This window comes from Phocoena sinus, chromosome 3 (assembly GCF_008692025.1).
Source record: "Phocoena sinus isolate mPhoSin1 chromosome 3, mPhoSin1.pri, whole genome shotgun sequence".
Lineage (NCBI taxonomy): Eukaryota > Metazoa > Chordata > Mammalia > Artiodactyla > Phocoenidae > Phocoena > Phocoena sinus.
The window spans coordinates 73,058,196-73,075,415 of NC_045765.1; the positions used below are offsets into that span (position 1 = coordinate 73,058,196).

The 17,220-nt window shown below is 36.4% G+C and overlaps 1 protein-coding gene across 2 annotated transcripts in view; it reads right to left on the reverse strand.

Moving 5' to 3' along the window:
* Positions 1-7,059: 7,059 nt before the first annotated feature.
* Positions 7,060-17,220, reverse strand: part of PRR16 (proline rich 16) — a 171,069-nt gene continuing 160,908 nt past the window's right edge. For both annotated transcript variants that reach the window (XM_032627986.1, XM_032627987.1), the window contains exon 2: positions 7,060-8,429. In XM_032627986.1, coding sequence (XP_032483877.1) covers positions 7,674-8,429 — 756 coding nt within the window. In that variant the 3' untranslated portion in view covers positions 7,060-7,673. The remainder of the gene's footprint in view (positions 8,430-17,220) is intronic.

Here is a 17,220-nt window from a genome sequence, read left to right on the forward strand (position 1 = left end):
GGACCTCATGAAGGCTTAGACAAAATAAGGCAGGGGAAATGCACATCACTTATATTTTTGTGTCCAGAAGAGAGACATGAGCTGAAAAATAGTGGGAATTTGAGCAAATAAAGCAGAAGCTATGACTGAACTTTGTGTGTAACTCATTCTGTGTCAGCAGAGCTTTCATCCCATACAAATAACATAATGGAATTTAAAACAAGACATAAGAGTAAATAATAATTAGCTATGCTGCCATACAAAATTTACTTAGTTCCAACCTAGAGGAAGAGTTTGGGAGGTGTTACTGACCTATGCAAAGAATAAGGTGGAATGATTTGGTGATTTTGCCTATTCAATTGTGCTGAAGGTTACAGACTTCTTGAATCCTAAAACTGCCTATTGGCATTGCCTCATCCACTTTACCTTTCAGCACTGCTGCCGAAGAAGAGCGGAAGCTTATGATCCTGATGCTGTAGACATTCACTTGGGGTTTGTGAAATTGCAGCATCCTTCTGCTGGCCTTAATCTTCTCGCCCCTTACTTTGTAAAGGAGGATTGGGTGAGCCCAGAATACACACAGGGACAAAATTAATGACTCAAGAACTCTATTAGGTAGAAAAGAGTGGCACCATTATCATCATTTGAAAGCAAGCCTCAGACCTGGTTAAGCAACTTCACCAAGAGCACATGGGAGATGGGAAAGCTGAAACTCAAATCCAGGCCTTCTGGTTTCAAACTTACACTTTTATCCTAACATACTGCCCTATAATTAATATTATAAACACATGTTATAATTTACATTATCAATAACAAATTTCTGTAGTAGAGTTTCATATATCTTGATTATTTGGGATAAATATGTATCATCAAATAAGGTTTATCTATCCTTATGGGGATAATTATTTATATAATAATTTACTGAAAAAGTCTTTATTCAAAAATTTAACTAAAGAAAATTTAGTATGCAATTCTCAAATGCTTAACTAAAAAATGTAGGTTGGTGAGTAATCTCAGACAGAATTCAAATATGGTAGCTAATGGCTGTGATAAAATTCATCCCTCATCTTCGTAAATGCTGTCAATTCCCTCCAATAAAGTTTTAAGCAAGGCTGTTGTTAGCTTCACTTCTTGTCTCTCCATCTTTGTTTAAACTAAGATGGCATCACAATTTATGGTTAGATTAAACAAACATCAAATAATATGAAAAGGAAAGAAAATGAGGTCTATAATATATTCAAATTATACACGTGCCAAAAAATTACTCCTTTGGAAACCATGGTTGGCATGATTGGTCCTCACCTATATGTGGATCTCCTTCCCTTTCTTGAGCACATGGGGACAACAGGAAGGGCCACATCACTAGTGTTGGCCAATGACATGAACAAGGACTGAGGAAAAAGCACAGCTAAGATTCTCCAGTCTCCCTTCTGTTGTGGTGGTTTTGGAAGAGGATGCATGACTGGGTGGTGGAGCCACACATTCAACACAGCCTGGATCGATGAATGACTGCCTGAGGTACACCTGCCCTAGAGAATCTCCTGGACTCAGGGTGAACATTGAATGAACGAGAAATAACTCGGATGCCTCTGAGATACTAGAGTTGTTTGCTACCACAGCATGAACTAGTTTTATGAACTAGTCTATCTTGACTTATGTTCTTATATCTTCCAACAACTTTCAAGCAAGTTTCAGTGAAATGACTGTAAGCTCTACAGATGACCTGTGCACAATGCAGGGGCCGTGCTTTGGGCAGTTCTGAAAGGTGGTGGAGAACGTGGGCTGTGGAGGCTGACTGCCTGCCTTAAAATCCTGGCTTGACCACTTCCTGGCTCTATGACCTTGAACAGCAGTGAGATAGTTTCCCCATTTGTTAGATGTGGATAATAATAGGGTCTAAGACATTGTGTTGTTAGGAGGGAAAAATAACACATACAAAACACATAGAAGAAGGACACAATGCAAGCCCTTGATAAGTGTTAGATATAATATATTGTCAACATCAACTAGATATAATATATTGTCAACATCAACTCTAACTTACCCAAGGGCACACATTGTTTCATTTAGCTGGTCCAAATTCCCTTTGGTGGTGAGGAGAATTGACAACTACATTATCAAATAGTGGAAAAATCATATCTATAGTCTAATAACAAAAGGATGGAAATGCTTTTATTAGAGCTCTAATGCACTGGTTCTTTGGTGGTTCCACAGAGTGGATCTATTGCTATTTTTAGCTGTGGGGGTCAACCTTAGACACATGAAACTCACAAATGAAATACCAGTAATACAAATGACACAGTTAGTTTCAAATGGCATTAATACTGTGGAATCAGAACTTCTCAGGGAAAAAAATCCAAAATAATAGACAGCCTTTGAACTTAAGAGAAAAGGTTTTACCGGAAAGGTAAAGCCTCTGGTATAATACATGACAAAATGAGGTATGCATTATTCAATAGCTCATTCATTTTTGACGGTAGTGAAATTGCCTGAAATCCCTCTCAAATTCTGCAAAGATCAAACATATTGAGAATGTCAAAATAACATTAGGTAACCCCTTCTGAGTGTCAAAATAACTCCTCAGAACAAAGGGGAAAAAATTGCAAAGTTCAGAGCTATGAAGAACACAATTAAATGGTGATGCTGTGGGGAAAAAAAGTATGGGAAGTCCTGCTGGCACTAAAATGCCAGCCACTTACTAAGGGGTCAGTTTTGGCAAAACACTGAAACTGAGGTCCTGGATTTCTTCACTTGTAAATAAGGATAATAATATCTATTTTATACATTCATATGAGACTTAGAAAAAAATAATGTATGTAAAATTTCAGAAAGCAGTTAACATATTAGTTTACCTATCATTGATCAGTCTAGAAGTCATAAGTCATAAGCAATATTTCCTATGTATTTTCGCTTGACCTTCACATAATTCTATATCCATTGTTGATTTAACTACATCTTAAAGAGAGGGTTATTTGCAGACCTTCTTTAGGTTTTTCGAAAAAGACCAGATGGATAAATCCAAGTGCTTTCAATGAAATGACACCCTACATAACTGATGTTCCACTAAAATACGGCTAATGCAGTTTTATGTTCAACACTGCTGCCTGCCCTAATGGTAGTCTCACATCTGTCATTAGTTCAGAATCAGGCAATTTACACAACTCTAAAATTCAAAAATGTTTAGTCTAAAAATCTGAATACAGTGTCACAGTTCCTAGAAAATGTCATGTGATTTTGCTATCTAGTAATTGTCAGATTCTGTGCACTTAAATATGTGATACAGAATTTTATTGTTCATAAATCATTTCCTCACTTAGAAATCATCAGTATGTACCAATGCACAACAATGCAATATTTTGCTACAAATTTGAGTGTACGTTACAGCAAAATGTGCCACCAACAGAGAAACTGCGGAAAAAAACTGAATCAGGACAATCACAAAAACATTGCACTATTGCATATATCCCACGGGAAAAAATTCAGTCAAGGCAGTGATTCATGACTTGATTACACCATTCCCAGTGCATTTACATGTGGAACTACTCAGCCTTTTCTTCACAGAACATCCAAAAAGAGCTATAATTAGAACCTGTAGATAAAAGGCCTTGCATAGTTTCAGAGACTGTGTAGCTGCTGTTCTTGGTCATGTTAAAAGGAACTACTGATCTGCCCAAAGAAAGCCATATAATACAGTGCCTTATTCCTTTATTCATTAAATAGTTAGATGTGGGCATAATTCAAACAAGGATTTTTAGGTTAATTAAATCACTTCAGTTAATAGCAGACATGTTTTTCATAGACTACTATTAAACTAATGAGAAGAGGTATGAATATATTATCAAATTGAAGAGTGGGGAATGTCTCTTCTCGCATGCCCTGTATTTTTGAGCAGATATTTTATATTTAGCTTAAGCATGGCCTAAAAAATATATCAGTTTTATTTCCCTTTATGACTCCTAAAACCACTGAGAGATGGAAGAGAATTTTGGTCAATTTTATTTTCTTTTTGCCTTTCATCAGTGGAGATACAATAACCTCTCATCACAAAAATGGGAAGCAACCTAAGTGTTCATCAACAGATGAATGGATAAAGAAGATGTGACACGTATATAAAATGGAATATTACCCAGCCATAAAAAGAAACGAAACTGAGTTATTTGTAGTGAGGTGGATGGACCTAGAGTCTGTCATACAGAGTGAAGTAAGTCAGAAAGAGAAAAACAAATACCGTATGCTAACACATATATATGGAAACTAAAAAAAAAAAATAGTCATGAAGAACCTAGGGGCAAGACGGGAATAAAGACACAGACCTACTAGAGAATGGACTTGAGGATATGGGGAGGGGGAAGGGTAAGCTGGGACAAAGTGAGACCTACCAAACATATATACACTGACCAAACATAAAATAGATAGCTAGTGGGAAGCAGCCACATAGCACAGGGAGATCAGCTCGGTGCTTTGTGACCACCTAGAGGGGTGGGATAGGGAGGGTGGGAGGGAGGGAGACGCAAGAGGGAAGAGATATGGGAACATATGTCTATGTATAACTGATTCACTTTGTTATAAAGCAGAAACTAACACACCATTGTAAAGCAATTATACTTCAATAAAGATATTTTTAAAAAAACAATAAAAAAATAAAATAACAAGAGAAAGTTTTTCTTATTCCAATTTAATTAATGGATACAGTTTTTTGAACCATATGTTCTACCTTTCACTAGGAATAGATGTTTTCATAGCAGTACTACCATCTTACATTTTGTAGAAACATCACCTTCAAAGGAGTATTGAGGCCAGCTTTTTGGTACACTACCCTATGTGTGAATAAAAGAGTTAAAGCCATGTTGTGAAAAAAGAACCTGCCCTTAAAGATTTGAAAAAAGTGTTTCTGCTTTGGTATCTTCATGAAGAGAAAATATAGACCATGTTTTATGATGATTTAATGCATGATGTGCAGAGCTTGCATTTCAGAATTTAAATTTTGAAAGCAACGTTGGCTGATTACAAAAACCACACTGCCACTTATGACACTTTAATTACAAGTTTCCAGGCAAATATTATGACACTCTATGTTAATTGCTTTCTATGTTTTACAAGTTTATGTATATTTAGAGACATGACTAAGTGCCAATGAATGTTTCAGAATTATCGGGCAAAAAAACCTATTGGCCCAATATATTCTATACATTAGTAAAAAAAAAAAAAAAAAAAAAAGGAACATACGGAGCAAATAAACTAAAAGGAATGTCCCAACACTGCTGTAATCTAACATTTAATGTTGACTATGTAATAAATAAACTGTAATAAGAGAAGAAGGTCAATAACTATAACTTTTTTATGTTGAGATTTAACTCGGCTTTATAGGCCAACAGTTACTTATAAATGTGTTAAATAAAAACAGGTGTTGTGGTTTTGGCATATGTCACTAATCAAACATAAAAAGATGGTCTTTCATGGGGTAGCTCCATCTATAATTTGAGGAAGAGAAATGGATTTGAACCTCAGAGGTTGTGTGTAGGCACCTGGCTCAAATATCCTTAATCAACCAGCTTAAATCATCCAACTTATTCAACTTGCTTTATTGCAAATGAGTTATCTGCCCAGTGGATGATATGTGGCTGTTAGTAAGCTCTACTTTGAGGTCCAGGTTGGTTCCCAGACATCAACAAGGGTCAAAGTCTCACACTATAATGTAATTATTAGGTCAAAGTAATTGGCTGTGAAAGAAAGATGGGCTGAAGGGAAAAAACTTCATGTCTTCAAAGACTTTATAATATCAAAAGGCCTCACACTGGATAGACATTTGAAAGGATGTAAATATTTAAATCTAGAAAGGTGATAAAATCCTGGGTTTATTTATATCAAGACTAAATGAACATATTACAATGTTAAGAATATATGTGTTATTTTGGTATTAAATGTCAATTATTTATTTACCTGGCTCACATCTATTAAACACACTGATCATATAGTTAATAAACTTTAGATTCTGGCCTTTGATTATTAGTCTTGCCTTTTGTAACTTTCTGAAAAGTTGGATTTACTCTGCTTGCGTTATCTTCATGTCCAACACACACAGAACAAAACTCATGTCGAGTACATTTTCAACGTGACGTCACTATTTTTACTCATTTGATTGTTCCTTTAAAAGATAAACCTATTTTCTTTAGGGAATTATGCCTAAAATATATTATCATTTTCAATAGGAAGTTGTTCAAAAACAGTACTCCAAATTATGATGCTATAACATGAAAAAGGCAACAAAGAAATACGATTGAAGACTACTTTCCTGTAGTAGCAAAAGTTCAAGTTTTATGATCAAAAGCCAAATATTCCAAAGTATTACAGTATTCTTTTTTAAGCTGCATAATAATCAAATCTCCACCAAAGATGACTCCTTCTACTCCTGCCACTTAATGACCACATTTTGCTCAGGCATTTACCTGTCATCATGAATCTAAGGGAGTAAACTCATTTCTAACTCCAGGGCAAATCACAGGATCAGTCCAAATCATGGTAGTTAGGAAGTGAACTTTTGTCCATGGGTAAGTGTGACTTTAGTTGGCAAATTAGACTAAAGAGAAGCACATTTATTGGATGTTAGGAGGAAAGGATTTCCTCTCTTCCTTCTATAGAATAACAAAAACCCTGGCGTATTTCAGCTCTGAGGGAGAATCAGCTTAAGGCGAATGCTAAAAATATCCTGTTCCATAAACATCTTTATTTTCCTCTAGGATTCTCCTGTAAATGGGGGAATCCCTCAGGAAGGCAGAGAGCTTGCTGATGCAGGAGCAAAGTCATCCTACAGCTTCAATGAGCTGGTTTATGCATTGACCTGGAGGCATGCTGAGAGTGGGGAGGACCTAAAGGGGTTGGCCTGCAACAGGTCATCCCTGAGGTACCAAAATGGAGGCAAATCATATGAAAATATTTACAGTTCTATTGAGAATCTGGATTATGATATTTAATTTGAAAAATTCTGACATATACTCACTGTGATCTCCAAACTCTGTCAGAGCTGCTATCCATTTTGATGTAAACTAACGTGGAATTAAATGAACTGCTGCTTCATTTTAATTCTGAGGAACATTTGGTTTTGCCATTATTTACCATTGTTTATTGACATATGATATTTCCACAGACCACAATCTTTCATTACATATATAGGTGAACATATAGTCATAATTGTATAGTATAGAAAATAAATGTTCTGGTATTATCCTCAGCATTTAATAATGCAAAACTAGTGACAAACATCTTTAGAAAAAATAATAAAATAGTCTTTCAGTATTAAAATTTCTTATTAGAAAGCATTAGGTCAGAGTATGGCATGTTCTTAATGCATAGATGAGTTAGACATGAATAAAATGAATCTAATCCCATCTCTTATGGTAAATCAAAATATTTGAAATCTACAGGTCACAGTTTGACACAGGTCAATTGAAAAAACAATATATTCAGCTATTCCGTTATTCTGTGGTTTCACGATGTAACTTTTAAACAATGTATAGCCAGGACATAAACAACATACTGCATACTTACCCGGTGATTTTTTATGCCACTCTGCTGAATGCAGGATAAATATATTTGGGCTTTTTATTGCTTGAGTAGAAAGTGCTCATTACGTATTATTTTATGTTTATAATATAAGAATTAAAAAAAACAAAAATGTTTTTTTAAAATGGCATACATCACACTGTTGTAGTGGTTGATTTCCTCAAGATCGTCTTCTGTGGTTTTGGTGCAGTGGGAGGAGGCACAGGTGCAGGTCTGAGTGGGGGGAAGCTGTTACTGTGGCTTATTCCCAGCCCCCCATTTTCTAGTGGAAAAGGAGGGAGATGAGGGGGAGGAGGCTGGGCAGGGCCATGGGGAGGAAGCTTTCCTGGTGGGTGGACAGGTTCGCTGTGTGAGTGGACCTCCCTATTTTTTATGTGATGCCGGGTGTCACAGTCAGGACAATAGCCATGGTACTGGACTTTTTCATTAAACCGAACTCGCTCCCGAGGCCCTGCTTGGGGGCACCTGTCTTTTTCAGGTCTATGCATCAGAGGCTGCACTGGAGCCTTGTCCAAGTTACTGCTGGGTTTGCAGCAAACGTCTCCGTTTGGAATTTTGTTTGGTGCCCCTGGGAAGCCTCTGTTTCGCAGAAGGGTGCCATTGGTCTTTACCGGATTGACAGTGGGCACCACTCTTTGCGGGTCTTCACACTTCACAGGTGTCAACCGTGGAGGGGGAGGGGGAGGGTTTGGCTTTCTCAGGACGGTGAGGATAGCAGATGGGTGGGCTGGGGGTTTAATGAGGGGGGCGTTGGCCTGCACTTTGATCTTCTCTATGCTGGAGGCTGTTGTCCCACTTGAGCTACTATTCAGGGTGTCCGTTTTGGAGCTGTCGGTCATCTCATCCTCCAGCTGTAGGTCAGAAGTCAGGGTATCAATCTGGTCAACCACCTGGTGGAAAGGACAAGGTAATTTTGTTGAAGAACGACCCGAAGCAAAATATACTACAAACAATATCTTCCTGTCTCGCTATAATCTGTTATGGGAACCTTGACTAATACTGAGTGGTGTATTCCATTGTTCTTAATGTTTTCATTCAATAAATTTAGGCAAGGCAGGGTGACTCTGGGTGGCTCCCATGGTAAGTAATAGTGGCTCGGACTAGGATCAAAGAAAGGAAGATGGAGAGAAATGAATGGATTTAGGAGCTAAAACTGAAGACCTAGCTCTCATGGTACTAGTGTGAACCAATCAATCACATAAGACACTCATGTGGAGGAAGTAAAATCTGAGTCCTCTGTAACTTCTGGTTGAATCTGGCACCTCTTATAACAGGGTTGCTTAGTGTCTCTGCCCTGTTAAGTCATTGTCTGGGGCAACTTGTGGGAAGCATGGCCTCAGGGCAAATGCTCAATTTCAGAAACCAGAAGTTGACCCTCTATCATTTACACTCCCTGCAGTCAGAGATCTTAGAGGCTATTCTCATGGCTACCATACATGTACTAGTATGCCTATAGGAGGAAAGAAAAGTTATGGATTACTTTAAAAGTAATTTATTTTTCAATGGAATGAGTCCCCTCATCTCACGTTTCCATTGGTAGACTTTTCCCTCCTCTCTTATTCAGGCCTAAGTTTGTTCAACTGTGAAGTTGGCTCTTTGACACATGGTGGCACAATTGGGCTCAAAATGAAAATATCATTACCAAAAAGAAGTTAGAGAGGACTCAGAGATTTTACTTCTTCTACATGAGTGTCTTATGTGATTGGTTCACACTAGTACCATGAGAGCTAGGTCTTCAGTTTTAGCTCCTAAATCCACTCACTTTTCTCCATCTTCCTTTCTTTGATTCTAGCCTGAGCCACTATTACTTACCATGGGAGCCACCCAGAGTCACCCTGCCTCGCTTCTCACTTCTGTAATCTCAGTGGTCTTTCTAAAAACAGAATTGTGCTCTTGTCATTCCTTGCTTAAAACCTTTCAATGCCTGCTCATTTCTCCTGTGATATATATCAATTCTTAACATGGTCTCTAAGGTCCTGTACAGTCTCACTCAGTGTTGTTCTGATAAGTGTTTAATAACGGGTTCTTAGAGGTGTGAGTGAGTCCTGATTTGAAGAGTTTGCCAGTTTCCATGGTGTAAACTCCTGCCATGGTTGACTTCAAGTGAGTAAAGGCAACATCACTAAATGTGAAATTGGGAAGAAACCTGCAGGGGTGCATCATTATAAAGTGTTTCCACCATACCAGTAGAATAGACATAAACTCAGGAGTACAGATAAATATTAAAATGTAGTAAAATAATTAGAAATGACTAGGAATGACTAGAAATGACTAGAAAACAATCTTTCTTTTTAATGTAATCCACTTAATATAGGTTTATATACTTTTGTTTTCAATAATAGTTATTTCACAATTGGCTCACAGGATTTCTGAAAATAAAACAATTGGCCCTTTTAGCCAGTACAAGACAGCACTCCTAAGTGACCCTCCATACTCAAATCTATTAAGATTCCCTTTTCCTTTCTGTTCTCAAACCTCTCCAGTCTTCTTTCAGACCCTCATAATTGCCAGTCAGCTTCCTGCCCCAGGACATTTGCACATACTAGTTTTTCATGTAAAGGTCACTGAATTTATGTGTGTGTGTGTGTGTGTGTGTGTGTGTGTAAGGAATCATATCATATCTATCTGACACTGGTTAGCTTTAGGCTTCATTAAGTTAAGAATGTATGGGAAAAATTGTACGGCAACTACTGAGGCAATAGACAAACTTACAACTTTCGAAATAAGGATTAAAAAGTGAGTAAGGGAATTTTGGCAAATCTAAAAATGGCAGAAAATAAGAAAGCAACCAAAAAAGCCTACTAAATAGAAACAAACCCATATGATAGTTTAAAAAACCAAACTTAAAAAATAATATTAATAATCGTAACAAGTATAAATAGATTAAAATAATTTATTCAAGAAGGGACACAGAAGGATTAAATACAGAGTGAAAGAAATAAGATATAGCAGGCAAATAACCAAATGAAAACTGATGCAGCTATAGTAATACTGAGCAAAAAACCCTGAAATCTGTTTTAATCAAATAGTATTGTATCAATACAAACAGGTGAAAAAAAAATGAATGAAACAAAATTGAAAGTTCATGTACACACACACACACACACACACACACACACACATACACACACACACACACATGCTCAAACAATGGGATAAAAGTTATAAAGAAGTAATTCACATAAGGGATGCTCCAAATTTCCAAAAATCATATACTCAATCTCACTAGTAATCAACGTAGTGCAAACTGAAGAAAAATGAGAAAGTATTTCATTCTGAGTAGTTTAGGAAAAACGAACCAGCCTGATGGTTCTACTTGTTTGTGATGAGGTGGGTAAATGGGAACTCTGTACATTGCCAGGGCAAATGTAAATTCAGTGTGTTGGGAAATTTTTTGACAATATCTTATAAATTGTATAAGGTGCTTACCCTACCCTACCGTACAGGTATTTTAGGAACAAAGCCTAGACTGTACTGGAGAAATTCTAAGAGATGTGCACAGGGTTGAAACAGCACAAGGATGTTTCTTTTAGGTTTTTTTTTTTGGTGTTGTTTGTTTTGCCATAGCAAAAAACTGGAAACAACCTAAATATCTATTAGTAAGTGATGTATGTAAATACAAACTAGTTCAAATGAACTAACTACAGCTATATTTACCAACAGGGATAAATCTCAAAAATCTTCAGTTGGACATAAAAATTTAAAAATATATATCTCTATATGTATCCAATATGTATGTATTGTTTATATGTAGAAGCACAGATGTTTTAGTTTATACAACATGAAAATAAATGATAGACATTAAGTTTAGGCAAGAAAGAAGGGGAAAGACTGTCAGAAGGCATCAGCTATATAGATGAAATATTTTATTTCTTTTAAAACTTGATATAAAGTAATTATGATAAAGTGTTAACATTTGTTAAATTCGTGTTATATTTGATACAGTATTTATTTTATGTCATGTGTAAAATCTTTTATAATTTGAAAATAAAATAAATATCACTACTTAAATAAAGTTAGAAAGAAATAAAAGGAGAATTTCTTAACAGCTGCCATGTGGAGAACACATTGAAAGCTGCTGCAGTTTATTTGCTTGTTGAGTTAGAGGCTATTGCAGCCAAGTGAGAGATGAGTAAATTAACCATACAAGGAATACACTGTATTCCTTGAAATTACACTTCTATGTTTTGCTGAAAACGATTTCACAGTATCATATTGCAACTAAAGGAATTATGACCACAGGCATGATGGAATTAAGGGGAAAGCAAAATGAAAGAAAGTAGGACTAGAGGGACACACTGTTTGCACATATTTGGAGGTGAGAGGACAGCATGACATCAATCAAAAGTCTAAGAACATCCACACCTAACATCAGGAGCAAAGGAGAAATGTGTATCTCAAACTTGAAATTTAGTCATCTTTCTTAGTAATTGTGGCTACTCAGATCTACAGAGGAATGTGCCAATGGGAGTGAAACAGAGGGAGATGTAAAGAAAGAATAATGCGTTCAGTGATTCCAGAGGTTTTCCTTAGCCTCACATACAAGGAAGCTATGGTTAGATTGTGGAATAATTAGGAATACTGATAATTGTGGCTCAGGGATCACATGAGCTTAAGGTTTTCATATTGGAAAATATCCCTAAATATTTTCATAAAAAGGAAGCAGATTTGGAAGAAATTAACTGACTTAATGATCTAAGTTATTTGTGGGAATACAAAATTCAGCCTATACTACTTCTGTAAATGTAAACTGCAAAGAATAAAAATAAAGATACTTCAAGGTTTCAGGGTTGGCATTAGAGTGAAATTCAGGATGAAAAGATTTACCTAAAATTAAAAAATAAATAAATAAAAACATTAGGAGCTCCTTTTCTTATGCTCTCACTGGATTTTGCCATTTTATTATTACAGTTGCTTTTATATATCAGAATTGTCTATACCTGTGTGTTTCCCTCAGACCTTATAAGCACATATTTCCATCTTTGTACTCCTGGCAGAGAGTACAGTGATTGTACACAGTGGAATTTCAATAATAAAATGCTGAGTAAATAAACTGGATAAAGGTAGAACCTCTGAGAAAAGTCATTTCTTGCCCTCACTTCCATCTCTCCCCAGCTTTCCCATCTTGGGTCTGATTTTCGAGGTCTTCAATGTCACCAATTCTGGGTTGTCCAGAAAGGCACACAGGAAAGGATGAAGTAGGAAAAAAGGAAGGCAGCCATAAAGAGTTGGTGAGGCTTAGTGAACTCTCTGCCTATGTTATCTGACTCTGAAAGCCTAGCTCCACAGCTTGGCACAGGGAACATTTCAGTCACACTCCAAAACAACTAAGATGGTTGAATTACATATTTATCTTTAAATATTCATCAGTATAGCCCTAAATGTATTGAGATCTTTCCTAAATCCTACATATTTCAGTTAAAAACCACAAAATATATAGCTCAATGGCCTTAAAAACAAAACCCTTTTTCAATTTGAGTGAATCTTTCTCTAGGGCCTTCTCAGTAACAAATCACAACTTCAAGAAGTTCATTAAGAATTACAAACTTAATGAAAGGAAAGGAGGAATTTAACTCCAACTTAAATATGCACCAAATTATGAGTTCTTCTATACTTAATATTTATTCATAAAAACAACCACAATTTAAATGTGTGGCATCAGCAGTAAAAAGAAAGGGACATGAATGAGAGCAATGGGTGAACTAGCTGTCAGACCATGGTCCATGGCTGAATGCAGACTGACCCAAGAGCTTCACCTCTACTTTTATTTTTTTAAATAAATTTATTTATTTATTTGTTTTTATTTGTGGCTGTGTTGGGTCTTCATTGCTGTGTGCGGGCTTCCTCTAGTTGTGGTGAGTGGGGGCTACTCTTCGTGCGGTGCACGGGCTTCTCATTGCAGTGGCTTCTCTTGTTGCAGAGCAAGGGCTCTAGGTGTGTGGGTTTCAGTAGTTATAGCACGTAGGCTCAGTAGTTGTGGCCGAGGGCTCTAGAGCTCAGGCTCAGTAGTTGTGGTGCATGGGCTTAGTTGCTCTGTAGCATGTGGGATCTTCCCGGACCAGGGATTGAACCCATGTCCTCTGCATTGGCAGGAGGATTCTTAACCACTGCGCCACCAGGGAAGCCCTCCATTTTTGACATAATATAAAAAATTTTAAATCTATACTTGTATTTATCTATATATATTTTATCTATCTATCACCTGGTTGATCTATTGACAGGAAATAAGTTGTTCATTATGTACTATACAACTCTGTATTCCACTGCTAGACCACAGTACTAGTGATGTACTAAATATGAATTAATATGTATAGATAACTCTTGTAATTATTTTGTGAATGGGAGAACTATATTTAATTATACTTGTGCTAAAAACAATGTAGTAAGTGGAAAACATTTAAACTATTTCACAATTTGGTTAATTCTGCTTTGACATTTATTTGTTTAAAAAAAATTTTTTTTTTTTTGAAAAGGTCCAGTGACCAATATGAAAGAGTTGCTCAGGTGGTGAGTGCTAAATGCTTGCTTTCCAAGGAATGACTAGAATTGCCTTGAGTTCCCAAAGCTGTGTTTGGATTTCTACAGCAACTGCCACTTCCTTAACAATATTATTGTTTCTTAGAGACCTGACCAATCACAATATCCCAGACACAATAATAACAGAGTTGTATTATCTAATGTTTATTTATTCTCCTTGTCCTTGGTGTATTTGATAGAGTATATAACATAGATAGTGGAAGCAATCCACGATAAATAAGGCACTATCTTTTTTTTTTTTTTTAAATTTTATTTATTTATTTATCTGTTTGTGCCGGGTCTTAGTTGCGGAATGCATGTGGGATCTAGTTCCCTGACCAGGGATCGAACCCGGGCCCCCTGCATTGGGAACGCGTAGCCTTATCCACTGCACCACCAGGGAAGTCCCTACTATCTTGAAGCTGCCAGAGACCCAGGCTCTATCCAACTTTCTGTTCTGCTATTCCTAGGGTTTGGTGTCCATTTTTAAGTCCAAGTTCATAGCTGGAGGGCCGGCCTTCGCATATGTATTTCAAGGGGAAGGATGAATAACAGTGGGGAACGCACACCTACTCCTTTTTAAAGAGATGTTTCAGGAGTAATACATTTTATTTGCTTATGTTTGACCAGCCAATAGTAAGTTGCTTAAGTGGAGGAGACTGGGAAATGTACGCTTTTATCTGGGGTCCAACGTACTCAGTGAAAAGCTATGGTTATTCCTCAAAATAAGAAAGGAGAAAGGACATTCCAAGGCAATTAGCATCCTCTGAAATAGAGATTAAAACACACATACAGAACACACACACACACACACACACACACACACACACACAAACACGCTGGTATACCTTTAATCATCCTTGTTGGGAAATAAATATGAAGGTTATAAACTTGCTTAAAAATTCTTACTGAAAAATTATTTGAAACATTTTTTGAAACAGAATACAGTATATGTTTTGAAGGTGTTTTGTTGTTTGCTTTTGTAATATTCATTTAAGTGGCAATTTATACCCTGTTCTCTGAAAGTAAACTAGATTTAAAAATAAACAATAATCATAATTCATAGCCAAGCCTGATCAGTAGAAAATAAGCTAAAACTACAATGTAATTTTTCTTATTTTTCTGTGTGTTCAATTGGGTTTGACAAATATTTATTGTGCAAATATTATTAATCTGTTATTGTATGAGACACTGAGGATTAAAAAAATAAGGCTTCCAGTTTAATAGAGACTGATCATGTGTATTTAGTGCCTTCCTTCCCAAATCATATCTAAATGAGAGTAAAGAAATAAATACAGTAATAAATTCAGAATATTTTCTCAAAGTGTGGTATAAGCTGACCCAGAGAGTTTTATAAATACATGGGTGAATTAATGAAAAGGTGGTCAAAGTACTGATGGAGTCCCAGAAGGATTCCAAACTTGAAAGTGGAATAGAGAGAGAGTGGAAGTGAGAAGTAATGCAAAATTAGGGTGTGAAGTTGTTGAGTGACTATGTTTCACAATGGAAAAAAATTGTGTCAAATGGTGCAACAAGACTGGCAACATGCTAAAAGCTCACACCCTTAAGGTACACTGAAATTCTTGCTGTAAAGAATCTGAACATGCCTCTGGATAAGAAGAAGGCACTGAGTGTGGTTGGTAGGATCTCAAAACAAAGCTCTCCTCCCTCATTATTATTATGTTTTTCCATTGGGAAGGTGGTAGAAATGGGGCAAGAGCAGCTAGCTTGTCTTCTAAAGTACTTCATGCCCATCTGACACATTCAGAATTTTCAATCAGCATCCTCCTTTTCCCTATATGTAGGAGAGGCTGTTAAAACATCTTTATAATATGAATATGTCTGAAGATCAAGAGGTATTTGAGGGTAAACAACATCACAACATAGAAGGACCAAAATGAATGAAAAGATCAATATTGAAGGCAAAGCTGTCATTATTAGTAAAGTAAGAGAACTTTGTAGTAATTCCAATTAATGTACTTGGAGAAGTTTCAGAATGTATTGCAGCTATAAAATAATGCGCTGTTATAAAAGAACAGACATCAAGAAAGTAAAATATTTGAAGTATAAAACATAAATACTAAATTTAAAAAGATTATTTTTAAAGAAAAGAAAAAAATCTAAGAAATATTCCTAATCATAAAGCAAAATTATTTTCTTTAAGAAGGAAAATAGGGACTTCCCTGGTGGCTCAGTGGTTAAGAATCCTCCTGCCAATGAAGGGGACATGGGTTCAAGCCCTGGTCCGGGAAGATCCCACATGCCATGGAGCAACTAAGCCTGTGCACCACAACTACTGAGCCTGTGAGCCACAACTACTCAGTCCACGTGCCACAACTACTGAAGCCCACCCACCCAGAGCCCGTGTTCCACAACAAGAGAAGCCACTACAACGAGTAGCCCACGTGCCACAACAAAGAGTAGCCCACACTCGCCACAACTAGAGGAAGCCCGCGTGCAGCAATGAAGACCCAACACAGCCAAAAATAAAATAATTAAAAAATAATAAAATAAAAAGGAAAATACAAGAAAAAATTTAAAGGCAGAGAAAGCAAGAAAATCAATCCTGGAGCCTTAATGACTGACTGAGAAGTTCCAGAAAAAAATGGGGAAAAAAGATAAAAATGTGGGATTCCTATAATCAAAAAAAAAAATAAATAAAGAGAAAATTCCACAGTTGACAATACAAATGGAGCTTCAGAGGGAAAGAGTCAACTGAGTGCTAATCAAGATGAATGAAAATGAAAACAAAGTCAATCATTTACCAAACAAACACAGAAAACTCAGAAAGAAGTGAAAATTAAATAATCATCACAGCATCTTATGTATGAATGGATGATGAAAGTCATTTTACCAGTAACTTCAAAAGTTCTCTGGCAAAGTAATTTTAACCCCAATACTATACCTGACTAATTTAACAATTTATTGTAATGAAAAACTAAAATATTTGTAGATATTAAGGACAAAGATAATTTACTTCTCCTGTATCTGTTCTTTAAAAGTTAAGGATATTCTGTAGCTCAGTAAAATGGAATCCAAGAAAGGAGGAAGGCACAGAAAGCAAAAACCATTGCAATTAACACAGAAGTATGAAAACAAAAGAATTTAAGAATGACAACTTACTTGAGTCCCCAAAGCAATTATTCTAAGCTAAAACAGGAAATC